The 13,387-nt window shown below is 37.5% G+C and overlaps 1 protein-coding gene across 2 annotated transcripts in view; it reads left to right on the top strand.

Annotated features, from left to right (window-relative positions):
• The first annotated feature begins 204 nt into the window (after positions 1-204).
• Positions 205-13,387, top strand: part of TTC8 (tetratricopeptide repeat domain 8) — a 38,969-nt gene continuing 25,786 nt past the window's right edge. Inside the window, exons 1-3 of one of the 2 annotated variants that reach the window (XM_032691248.1) lie at positions 205-395; positions 7,046-7,075; positions 10,050-10,170. In XM_032691248.1, coding sequence (XP_032547139.1) covers positions 288-395; positions 7,046-7,075; positions 10,050-10,170 — 259 coding nt within the window. In that variant the 5' untranslated portion in view covers positions 205-287. Of the gene's footprint in view, positions 396-7,045; positions 7,076-10,049; positions 10,171-13,387 lie in introns of those variants that run through there. The other variant, XM_032691249.1, reaches the window with a different exon arrangement.

The raw sequence follows: 13,387 nt of genomic DNA on the forward strand, positions 1-13,387 counted from the left end.
GTGGGGTTATTTGAAGCCTACTGACCCCAATATTACAGATCAAACTCTGCTTTCAGTCATCAGTGTGTGAACCCACAAGAGGCCCACACCGCTGAGACGGGCCGCGGAGGCCGCCCAGAGCCGCTCCCCCCCCGGGCCGCTCCGCCCCGGCGGCCGAGGCGGGGCCCGGCAGCTCCGCGGCAGCAGCAGCGCGGCCGCCCCGCTCCGCCCCGGGGCCCGCGCGGCGGCAGCGGCCCGGGAGGCGCCGGGGACACCGCCGGAGCTCCCGCGGCGCTCCCGCCGGCGGGATGGGGCTGGAGCCGCTCTTCCAGGCCTGGAGCTACTTCAGGCGGAGGAAGTTCCGGGAGTGCGCGGATCTCTGCTCGCAGCTGCTGGAGAGGCCGCCCGGCGAGCAGGTAGCGGGGGCCGGGGCGGGGCGGGAGGCGGCGGTGAGGGGCGGTAGCAGCCGCTTCCCCGCCGCCCCAGCACGGCGGGACCCTCCGTACCTGCTGCAGCCGCCGGAGGGGCCGGCGCGACCCCCGTCAGCGGGGCGGGAGCGCTGGGCCGCGCCGAGCTCCCCAGGGAGGAGGAGAAGAGGCCGGGCAGCGCCGGCTCACCGAGCTCCCCAGCTCCCCCCGGGCCCGGGGGCGGTGAGCTGACCCTGCCGGCTCCTCCTCAGACACGCCCCGGTGGAGCGCTCCCGCCCCAGCCCCGAAGCCGGGAGAGGGGAGCGGTGCCGGGTGTGGGTGACGCTGCTGGAGCACTGCCGTGACCGCCAGAGCTCCCCACAGCGAGAACTTTAACTCATTCAGGAGTTTGCGGAGTTAAGGGAAGAAAAGCCAAGACTAAAAATCAGTTCTGCCGTAGCATGTTCCTGTTGAATTTATACTGATGTTCAGATAGCCTAGCTGTTGCGTGGACTAAATCGCATAAGGTTAAGAGACACGCATTTTAGCTCAGCTTACATATGAACCTTACCTTGGGGCAGAAGGCGTTTGCATTTCAATCTCTTTGCCCTTTCTCCATCTGCAGAGTCTCTGGAAACGTTGTACATGTGTTGTTCAATACATACATGTTTTCTCATCCTTCTGTAAGAAGGAAGAATTTGAGAAAGTTGTTTCTGGATTAATGTTTATGTGCATGTAAACCTTTTTAATTTTAAAAACAGTAATTGAATAAACTTTATCTTCATCATAAATACTTCACATAAATTTGTAAGTCTCTCAAAGCATCCTATAGACATATATTTTAAGAATCTTGAAGGCAGTTCTTTTCCTCACAAAGGACAAATATTTAAAGAAAGGTGCATGGTCACACAGTTGTGTAAATATAAAGCACAGTAACTATTTAAATTGGCATAGGATGGATATTTTAAAAATTCTTTTTTATGTTTTATAATGAACAAGGACCCACCAGCAGAAAAAGTTTTAGCAGAGAAGGTATTCAAAGAACATTGTTCCTCAATGCTAAATGGGATTGAGTATTAGTTCTGTGCAAGTGCTATATTATTTATGTATATGTACATTATTGGGTCTTTATATATTTAATCTTTACATACAGGAAAACAACACTTGATTTGTGATAGTAACTCTTGAAGTAGCACAGACAACAGTAAAAAGTTATAAAGATCATAGTGCTTCTGTTGCTCTTAATTTATAATTTTTTTAATTAGAAAAACTGTTTTTAATCTATGATCTCAACATGAAAATATAAAGACGGTTGCATTTCTGCTATGTGCTGAAGCTCAAGTATAAAATTGTATTGTTACTCCTGGCAACTCCAGACTTTTGCTGGGCTGTTCCCAGTAGCACTGGTAAGAAATAGAAGATGTACAAGGCTGGGAAAAGTGTGTAGGAGGAAATTAACAAAACAGCAATGAGAGGATGTAGTTGGGTAAGGCCTTGAGCAACCTGGTTTAGTGGTAGGTGTCCCTGCCCATGGCAGGGGGGGCTGGAACTAGATAATCCTTAAGCTCCGTTCCAACCCCTTAACATTCTATCATTCTGTGAGATAAATTCTAATTGGTTTTCCTTCTTCCAGATATTGATCAGGTACCAATCTGTCCTGTTTAAACTGCTAAATGTCGGGCATGGGGTAAAGGAATGTTCCTCAAGAATGTGTTTTGTGTGTCATTGAAATCTTACAAACTATTTTGAACTTAATACAACAGAATGGAAAAGCAAATCATATTTATGTATTGTAGCATATATGCTTTGCATTTAATAGAACCATTATTTTTATATAACCTTTGAAAGATACTAAGCTCCAAGGCTGAATACTGAGTTAATTAGAACTCAAATAAGTGACATACATTACTTAATTCTCCTGCTTGCCTAGTCTAATCCTATTTTACATTATTCTGAATTTATTCCAATGTCGTTGTATCAGCTTATTTGCTGTAGTTGTGAATATTAGAAAAGTGATTTATGATTTTTTTCCACATTAATAAGAATCTAGGACCATTCTCAGGCAGATTGATTTCCTGATATCTGTGTTACTTTTGAAGTGGCATGTTAATGAAATCAGTAGTTCCTAAATGTTTTGATTGAACTTTATTTCTGTCATCTTCAGCCACCTACCAGAAAATGGTGCTGTCTTCCATCTGTGTGAATTACATTAGTAGTATTTTAGTATTACCTGGTGATATATCTGAAATTAAGTATATTTCATTTTTGCTACCTAACCCAATATATGTGGTTTATTATGCTTAAAGAACACATAGCAATTCTGATAGATTTAATGGTCAAACTCTTAATGGTAGTACTTCTGCAAATCAAACTGTGATGTTGGGCACCAGGAAAGCAGACAGACAAATGACAGCCCTTACGGAAAGTTTGGATTAAGTGAGCTGCTGTGCAGCACGAGGGAATACTCAATGGCTGTAATCACCGTGCCATCTGTTCTTATCCTCTTGTCCCATATTCTGCTAAGCATGCGCCTCCCAACCTCTGCAGCCAGGGAAAGAAGGATCTTACAAGAACTGTAGCCTCAGTCACTGTTCAGAGATTCACTTCTTTGAACAGCAACTATTAGGATATGACATAAACCAAGCCACAGGAGATCGTGTCCTTTAAATACATGCCCAGGAATGGTTGAGTTAAACTGTGACTGTTATGAGTCGGAACTTTTTTGTGCTTAAGCAACCAGCCTTCTCCCTTCTAAGACATGTAATGTAACAATATATAAGTAAAGGAAGAGACTAACAGTGCATAACTGGAGAACATTTTCATGCCTGAAAGAGATGGCCTTTCTTGTCTTAAAGTCTGTACGTTTTTCCTAGCTGTCAGCTAGTCTGCTAAATGATAGCACCCCTCCTGCTCCATGGGGGAGCAGAGCTATGGGCTGCTGAAACCAGGAGGTTCTTAAGGTATCTTGTTGACCTTATAGCTAACTGGGCATGAATCAAGAATTTTCTTACACAGCAGTATCAAATGCTACACCATTATAAACTTGTATTCTTAAAGAACACAACAACAAAATCAAAAATTTTAAAATCAATCAAGTTTTCCTGAAAAGTTCTTAATGAATAACATTTTGATAGAAGAATAATTAGCTGCTACAGAGTTACGTTTTGTGGAAGATTGAAATTTTTTTTCTATAAAATATCCTGTGCATTTCTTCATTTAAGTATTAGGAATATAAATGTTATTGATGGAATTTACTTCTGTGCTGATAATCTAAGCTCAGGGTAAATAAAAGCTGTATTTTCTGTGACTAGCATTTGGGCATACAAACACATGAAGTACTGATGTTCAGTTTAATTATTTCCTGTTGTAAGCAAACAGGCATTGTCTTCTGTGTTTATAGTAATAGCATGACCTAGAGAAAATACAATCCAGGACTGTCTCTGTTGATCATCCTGATTAGTCACCTAATCTGATTACTCTTTGGGTTCCATATGTCAGATTCAAGGCAATAACCAGAACCCATGTATGAGGCATGCTCTAGTTTAACAATAGGAAAATAAAATTGCCTAATGTAATTAATAGGCATACAGTGGATGTTCTTATTGATTAATGGTCTACTATGAGGATTTGCTTTTGTTCATTCGTCCTTTCTTCTCCCGCAATGAATTTTCAGCTACTATTACTTGCATACTGGTTTTTATAAGGTCAGTTTAGAGTTATCACAGTTATGTTTATGGGCATTGACTTTGATTTTTAAAAGCTTCTTCAACTGAAATCAGTTATTGGTTCAAGAGACTGTAATTAAGTTTATGCACGAAAATTAGTGATACTTACAATGAATTCATTGTTCCCGGGTAAAGGTTGGGTTTTTTTTTCTGTATTTCTGCTCTTAATCATTTGAAGAACATATTCAGAATATACTAATTTTAATATTCTGCATGTATTAAATATTCAGAATATACTAATTTTAATATTCTGCATGTATTAAATCTTACCTGAAATTAATTGTAGAATGAAGCCTTATATATATATGTAACATATGTAATCTTTTCATTCTCTCTTCTATGCTGTAGGTGTCAGAAAACATAATTATTCTAAATATTTTTGGTCTTCAAATAAACTGACTTTATACATTAGCATGAATTTTAAAGTGCCCTCAGTTGATTAGGGATCTGGATGAAATTCTTCCTTCATTGCTTTTGCAATCTTTTTAATTCCAAAGGAGCTTTATATGTGTAAATGAAGAGTAAATTTGAGCTTTTGTTTTGAGATACAAGCTTACAGGGCTTGTATCTTGTTAATTTTCTCAAAGAACTCTCAAAGAACTCTTTATTTGAAATCTAGTTCCAGTGGATTACTTGCATGAGCAGCAACTGCTGGATCCACCCATGTTAAAATATATTATATTTTAATGTAATTTTTGTTGTTCCATACTTTTGTTTAATGTGAGGGTCCTATTACCTGCTTGAGGGTTATTAAAAATCTGAAGTTACTTCTTGTCAAAACTGAAACAATATATTAGGATGGATGAACAGTGCATACTCTCATTTACTATAATGAGAGAGCAATGTTTTTACTTAGTATTATTGGTCAACTTTTTTTCCGGAATGATGAGGGATGTAATTTCTGAATTTTTTAGTAATATGAATGCTCCTACAAGCAAATTCATTTTGGTTTTAAATTATTTTTTAAACTAATGAACAGTGCCTAAAGTAAGATACACATCTGTAACATTGAGGCATTTTTGAGTTAGTGGTACTATTCCTAACGTTATCCTCATTAGTTACTGTAGCACATATGGTATGGAAGAGCACCTACTGCTCTTAAACCATTTTCATATGTGCTGTAACAGACACAATGAAGTGAATAAAATGCAAACTGAATACTTCAAGGATCCTTAGGAAGCTGAATAGTTTGTTCTTTAGAAGACAAGTGCTATAAGTAAAAGAACTTGGAGTTCATAAAATCATACATCTGAAATGCTAAGGCAGTTTCAGTGCCCTGTGTACTCCCAGGTACATCGCAGTCAACTGAGATTAATCTCTCAATTAACATTTAGTTCCATAGTGTAGTGGATGTGTAAGCTCTGTTATACATTTTAACACCCGTGAACGAGTTGTGATTCCAAATATGATCCTTAAAAGGTGACAGAAATTCCAGTACACTACAGAAAGAAGATGTCTTTCACTAGTCTTCCAGGTCCCTGCTGTCACAGAATTTACTGAATAAAAATGCTCAAATTGAAAGAAGTAGGCCATGTCTCATACTACAGAGGAAAAGAGTGAGCTTGACCTTGCCATTTTCCTGGGGAAACAGGAGCCAGCAATGTGTCCCAGCTGCAAAGGAAGCCAGCAGCATGTGGGGCAGTGCTTGAGTTTGGAGAAGACATTGGGGCGATCTATAGCAGCCTTCTAATACATACAAGGAGGTTATCAAGAAAATGGAGCCAGGGGCCCCTTGCAGTGCTGCCTGGAAGTGAAGGAGGCTTTGGCTTGATACAAGGAAAAACATTTCCTGATAAGGACAGTCAGCACTGGAGCAGATTGCCCATGGGCATTGTGCAGCCTCCATCCTTGGAAGTTTTCAAGACCTAATTGGGCAAAGCTGTGAACAACCTCAACTGACCTCATAGCTGACCTTTCCTTGAGCCGGGCTTTGGACCTCCAGAAGTCCCTTCATAGTCTGAATTACTCTAAGATTGTATATCCAGTCTAATAAAGCTGGTTTAACTGTGAGAGATTTACACAACTCCAGATGTGCAAGAAATTTTCCACTGCCTCTAGAAGCAGAAACAATCTGACACTCTAAAAGACTAATAGTGATTTGGAGAAAGTAACATCTATCTCCCACCTTCCTTGTCTAAAACTAAGTAATACATTAGGAAAAACTCCTCTCCAATCCCTGGAAGTGAGCAGCAGAAGCCCTGAACATGATAATTATACTATTATTGGTGATAAACCTACATTTCTTTCTGTTAGTATTTACTCAATTTTACCACAAGTTTTCAAGCAGATGCAAGCTCCTGCCTTTTCATTTGTAATAAACCGAATCTGATAGCTTTCCTTTTATTTATCGGGTGATGCGATAGGCCAGTAATTTGATGTTTATTCCACTTGCAGTCTTACTGTCCAGAATAAAATGAATGCATGATTTTCATCATAAAAGGACAAAAAAAGTGCTGACATTTTTCTGTCGTGTGCTTGAATGATTATCAGTGTGATCACCAGCAGCAGCTAACAAAAATGCACAAAGATGGATTTTATTAAATAGGTATTCTAAAGCCCATGACATAATAATCTGGTCAATTTTGAAGTGATTTGCATATATCTTTCAAGTTAATTTTCTTTTAATCTACCATTTTTTAAGTTTAATAATGCTGTAATATTAATCTAAGATTTGATCAGCGTGATCCAGAAGAAGCAAGAAAGCAAAGGTATCAGAGAGGTGAACTTACTGCAAATCTGCTTTCATTGTATAAAATATCAATTAGCTCCTTAATGTGTGTAAGTTGAGATAATGTAATAAAATGAAAATTCAGGTATATGTGTCAGAGAGAAAATGTTTGTCCAAAATGAGATGGTCACAGGGTATAAATCCATTTTTGTTGTTTTTATTGTTTGGCATTTCCATTCCTCAGTTTCTATTTCCTCTCTTTTCAGGAGCTTGATTCTGAATACAGCGTGTTTCAGGTAAAATTCTTTCCATAAATACAATTATTAAATACAATCATTTGGAAGAATTTATGGTACACTGAATAGTATTTGTTTTCTTGTTAAGTCCTCAATGGCATAATTTTGTTTTTCATCATTGGTAAGGCATTACATTTGATAAGGGGGAGATTTTTGATATTTTGAATAGGTAGCTTTTATATTTGATGGAAGTTTATTTATCATATATTTCCTATAGCTTTATTCAGCAGTTTAGTGCCTTCTAAAAGCTAAATTGAATCTACCTTGAGCTGAATGACCTTCATCTGCTGATGAGATTAGGAAAAAGCTAATGTGTGGTTCACTGACAGAACAGTGTTTGTGCTCTTAGGACTCACTTTCATGTTTCATTTAATACAGGTAATAGTGGGCTGTTACCTGTGCCCTCCCTGCTCCTACAGCTTATTCTCACTGCCTAACTTGTGTAGAGTCTGGTAGCCTTGTAGCTGCATGATGATGATTTGCATAAGTGATGGAAGACTGAGAGTAATTGATTAGTTTTCACTTTGTCCACATTAACACTAGATTACTACAGTGGCAAGAATAGTATTATGCAGGTGGTGGCACCTTTTGGCTCCAGCCAAAAGGTGAGATTAAATGCAATGTGAAATGGCATTTTTAAATACAGCTCCATAACATATTTTACGAGTGTCCAATTACATACAAGTGAAGTCATGCAAGTTGTTTACGTATAGAATGGCTTCAGTGAAATACTTCCAGATATCTTCTTGACTTTAATGATTACCCTTCACAATGTAGTTATTGTGTTCTTGGGGTTTTCATTGTGTACAGAATAAAATTTATTATAATGGAAAGGATTATTAGATGCTAAAAACTCTTAGAAAAATGTGTTACTATATTCAGAAAAAAAACATTTCAATATAGATTTTAAGTTTATATTTTTAATTTGGTTTTTGGACTTCTCAGGAACAAGAGGAAGATACTCTATTCAGTGACAAACTTCTCAGGAACTAAGTGAAAAACACTTTGTCACTTTTCTTTCTGGAATTTAGACTTCTTAAATACTGTATCACATTTTTGTACTTATGGTACTTAAAATAATGCTTACCTCTTTATTTACTATTAGTTATTGTAAACTTCTGTCTGATTTGGAGTTAAGCAAGCAAAATCTGTTGTTATGTTGTAAATATGTGGGTTGTCTGAAATGATCTGTCCCTTTCTTTTTCCTGCTGTTTAAGTGCCTCTTTCATAAAAATGCAATTTTTCTTCATAAGCACCAGACATGTTGCTTATCACAAAACAAAGTTATCAGTCCCACAAAGAGAGAGCAAATACTCTAGTCTACAGACTGCTGTTTAATTAAGGAATAGTGTGGGATATTTGAAATTTTTGTTGGCTGTGAAGCCTCGTACTAGGAGCTCAAGACTAGAATCTAATTTCTAGAGTAGAATCTAATTTCTAATCTAAGGAATCTAATTTTGCCCAATAATGACAAAGAGATGTTGCTTTTAAAAACACATTATCACATTTTAATTAGTGGAAAAAATCACAATAATACTCTTATGCCTATGTAAAGAATTGGCTCCAATTTTAGTGTAGAGAAGTTGCTACTTTCAATTCCCGGGAAAAAATAATTCCTATGGACAGCTTTTCTTACCTCTACTAGGAAATTAGCCTGTATTTGTCTATACAAGAGCTCTAATTTGAGCATATTTCCAATAAAGATATGATTATGTTGACTACAGACATACATGTCTTTGAAAAGAACAGAGTACCATCAAAGTGATAAAAATTCAACAAACTAAATAATTCTACAGCATAATGAAAAGCAGTTAAAGGTGTTGAACATCTAACTGCAAATTGCAATGCAAATTAAAGGCTACGTTAATTTGCCCCACTACCTAAGAAGAAACTAAAAGATAATAAAGCAGATCTGGATTATGTCTGTCTGGCCTAGATTCAGATCATCCTGCTGAATTCTTTTCTCTTCATACTTGAACAAAGGTTTATTAATTGTGGTTAAACTGACTGGCTAAAGCCCTCCTTTGCTTCAGCTTGGAAGAAAGTACTTTTTAAAAGAATAGTTAAGTATTTCAAAATTTTTAGATATACTTTCTTTTTGATTGACACAAAGTTGCATAGAAGCATGATGGGAATGTAGAATAAGGGAGAGTCTGAGACATGGTGAATAAGAAATGTCTCATGAAATGATTACTTAAATTATTAAATAAGCTTGAAGCTTAGATCTTCTCATACCTCAATTAAAGAACAAATGTTTCCATGTGTCTGACCTTTATTTCTATTAAGGTAGCATCAATGTGTTTCTATTTTGAAATGTCTCCTTAGCCAATATTAAACATGCCTTTACACCATACTGCTATATTGTGTCAGAAAGGAAATAAATCTAGTTGTTTTGGCAGTGATTTTTACTCTGGAAAGTTTATGATGATCTATTCAATATCTGATGGAAGGTAAAGAATTGATCTTGTGACTCCCTTTATCATGCCAGCTCTGAGTACATTACAAGCATATCAAGTTATCAAAGTGGTTGGGTCTGCACTTATTTTGTTCATACTTCTGTATTGCTGGCACTGATTTTTCTTGGTTTTTTTTTCCTCCCCATTGATTTGTTGTCTTTACAGTCTACACAAAGCTAGTCACATAGGCTAGTGTTATGCTTGCCTTTCCACACTGGTCAGATTATCCTATTTAATCTAGTAATTTGTCAGTTCAGGTCACTAAAAAGTGTTGCAATAATCTCATAATCTGAGATGCCTAATCTATGCATCTACAGATTTTTACAGCTGATGCTATGAACGAAGGACTTCGTCCCCTTTCCACTGCCATCAGACAGATATACTCAGCTGTTTAAGTCAATACCTTATTCAGACCTATTAAAACTGTGAATATTAATTAAAAAAATGGTAAAATTTCTTATTAGATTATTTACTTGGTGTTTTGAAGATATTTTACTTTTTACTTTATCCTTAATCAGGCTGCCTGGAGCCTGAAAACACGAGCTTTGACAGAAATGGTGTATGTGGATGAAATTGATATGGATCAAGAAGGAATCGCAGAGATGATCCTAGATGAAAATGCCATTGCTCAAGTTGCACGTAAGAATGACTTTCATTTAAATACATTGAATAAACAAGAACTCTTTTGGCCAGGATCATCATCTAGCATAAAATAGTACATACTGAGGTAACCTGATACGGCTTTTAGCTATTGCTGCAAAAAGAACTTCAGACTGTGGCAATGCTGAGATCCACCACATGTTCTTGATGCGGTGCTTAGACCTGTCAGACAGGGGTTCGGACAAATAGTGTTTCATCAGCTTTTCCTCTACATCTCTGTACTCACTCGCTCTTTTCCGTCAGTACATCGATTTCTTTTACTCCTTTCTGGCTTCTTGAGGCACTGTGGGAAACCAGAGAAAAAAATGCACCCTCAGTGTGCTGTGGATCTTACCCATATGGCTGTACTGTAGACAACAGTCAGACTTCACCTTTTGGTATCACGTCCTACAAACATTATCTGAACTGATTTTCTTTCTTTCTCTGCTTTTCTCTACTTCTTTTCTCTCTTCCTTCACAGAGCAGTTCTTCATCTCTGTCATTGTTTCTTCTATGCAACTCTTTTTCAGCTTCATTAGTTCTCTTTTAAGTGGGTAATAATTAGTAGTATTCTACTACTTTTTTGGCATTATTTGTATTTTTCTCTCTTTCTTTAGTACAGTCCACATGGAAATTTTGATGCAACTTATTAGATGTGGCTCTCAACGACCGACCACATCAAGGAATTCAAGGGAAGAGTTGGACATAGGCCAGAACTAATATTTGAAGCATAAGAATCTTTTCTTGTCTGTATAGACATAGGCAATATCATATCTATCTGATTACATTTTTAAAAATTTTCATCACATGATTGGTCACATATAAACAGTCAAGCAGTACTGAAGTTGTGTTTCTATATTATGATAAGCTAATTACATGTGTCTGTCTTAAAACAGCGTAGTAATATAGTTTAGTCCCCTGTAGTAATCATCTGCCAAGAAAAATAATTTGATGAAAATTATTTAGAAATAAGGTATCCTGGAAAAATACATTCATACTATCTTTAAACTGAATAAAGATGACTTTCTGGATAGTGTGTACAAATTTCAAAACCAAAAGAAAATCATTATGATAGTGTACCCTGCAGTCCTGAATCATTGAGATAAGACTTTGCTATTTGTGCTTCAAATTCACTAGATGTGCCTGAGCTAGTATATAATTTTTCAGAAAGTGTAAGAACTTCCCAAAGATAGAGAAACCCCTGCAATCTTTTCTAAGTTATTAAATTTGCTAGCTTTTATCAGTGTGTGCCATATCTTTAGTGGGAATTATCAACTGTAACTTCACCTGTTGCTTCTTTGTGAGTATTTTATGCCTGATATGAAGTTTTTATTTTCAAAGGTTTATTTCCAAAGTAAATCGCTAAATCTGTCGTTAAGTCATCCAGTGATCTTTTCTCTGAGCTAAATGGTCTACTCATTCTGAGCTATATCTTTTAATTTTTGAGTTTAGTCTTGAAACTCTTTTCTTAACCCTTTCTAGTTATTCAGTTGTCTTTTGTAGTCACCAAACCAGACAACAGTCCACTGACAAATAGAAAATACATTTTTCTTCTATAGCTTGATTTTCCTTTCTTTATACATCTGTGGTGTTCTAATGTTACATTAGAATTACATTGATGTTATATTTTTATATGAAAGGTAAGCACAGATATCACTGAACAGAGTGCAAGGAGGATGGAGCCAGTGGTGCCCAGTGACAGGACTAGAAGCAGTGGGCACAAACTGAAACACAGGAGGTGTTTGCCTCTGAACATCAGGAAACAGTCTTTTTTACTGTGAGGGACTAAGCACTGGCACAGGCTGCTCAGGGAGGTTGTGGAGTCTCCCTCCTCAGATCTATTCAGAAACCATCTAAATAGAGTCCTGGGCAACTGGCTTTAGGTGTTCATGTTTGAGCATGGTTGGACCAGATGATCTTCAGAGGTCCCTTCCAGCCTCCAGGATTCTGTGGTTCTGTGATCACTCCACTTGTACATATGATTTAATAAAAATGGGTGCTTGCTGACTGTGGGCTTTTTCTTTGACTGTTAAAGTGTGTTAGCCACAGTTGGTCTTGGCTCAGGGTCCATCACTGTGGCAGATCTTCCAGAATGTCCTCCCCCACAAAAATCATAGCTTACCAACTTGAAAGTGTGTTCAAAGCCTTCTGCATCCTTTACATATCCTTTTCTATTTTACATCTGTCCTCATCTTAGTTTCCAGGTTAAAGTAGCTTAATAATGATTTTGCTGCTTTCAGTCTTGCATTATTAAATAATTACTAAATTGTATAGGGTCCACTGGAAACAACTACCGTTCTGTGGTTCCTCTTTACACATACGTAATGAAATCCGTCTTAAGCCAGTTTTTATTTTTTTTTATAATTTTGCATGTTAATTTTCCATCAGTCTTGTTTATGAAGAATGTCCTATAGCATAATAGTACATAAAAATTCCATTATGTTACCTTTGGACCCTTAATACCATTAATTTTGTCAGCTAATATTGTAATCTTGTTTAAAAGTGTTACCTTGACAACAAACTGAGGAGTTAAAGGAGTCTTCTGCAGTCATCACTAACTACTGTAATTGCACTCTTAAATTCTGACACTGTTAGTGGCCACATGCACTGCTGTGGCTTCTTGGTGCCTATTCATAGCTAGCTGAGTAGGGATTCTCAAAATAAGGACAGAGTTGCCTGGGGTGAGATCAAGGGTATTCCCATAAGCATTCTCCCAGTGCACCAAAAACTCAAAACCAATTGCAGTTATTAAAAAACGTGTGAAAAGGGGATTTTGATGTCTACCTCTTCTATATTACTGCAGTAGTTTAAAAAAGAGTTCAGAAAGTGGAAGGCTAGTACATTTTTGCCTGTTAGTCTAAAAAGCTAAAAGCCACTTTGTCCATTTCTCAGAAGAGTGCTCTAGTTACCATGTTAGAAACTCTGCTGGGTAAACTGTCCACTCTTTCTATTGTGGAGTAAAACATTCAAGATTCACAGGACTATAAAAGGCAAGCAAACAACAGAGATCCTAAATGTGGCCAACCAGAAGAGAGAGAATCCTGAGTTTTGTTCTTTATTTTAGCATCAATTGCTGAAAGTTGGTTTTACCAAGGACATGGTTAATACCTTTACCATGGTTAATACCTTTCTTGTATTATTTAACTTAAAATACAACTGTTGTCAGGTGGCTGCTATAATATTGGAGTCAGAGGTGCTTAGTATCTTCATGGATTAA

The sequence above is a fragment of the Chiroxiphia lanceolata genome, chromosome 6 (genome assembly GCF_009829145.1).
Source record: "Chiroxiphia lanceolata isolate bChiLan1 chromosome 6, bChiLan1.pri, whole genome shotgun sequence".
Taxonomy (NCBI): domain Eukaryota; kingdom Metazoa; phylum Chordata; class Aves; order Passeriformes; family Pipridae; genus Chiroxiphia; species Chiroxiphia lanceolata.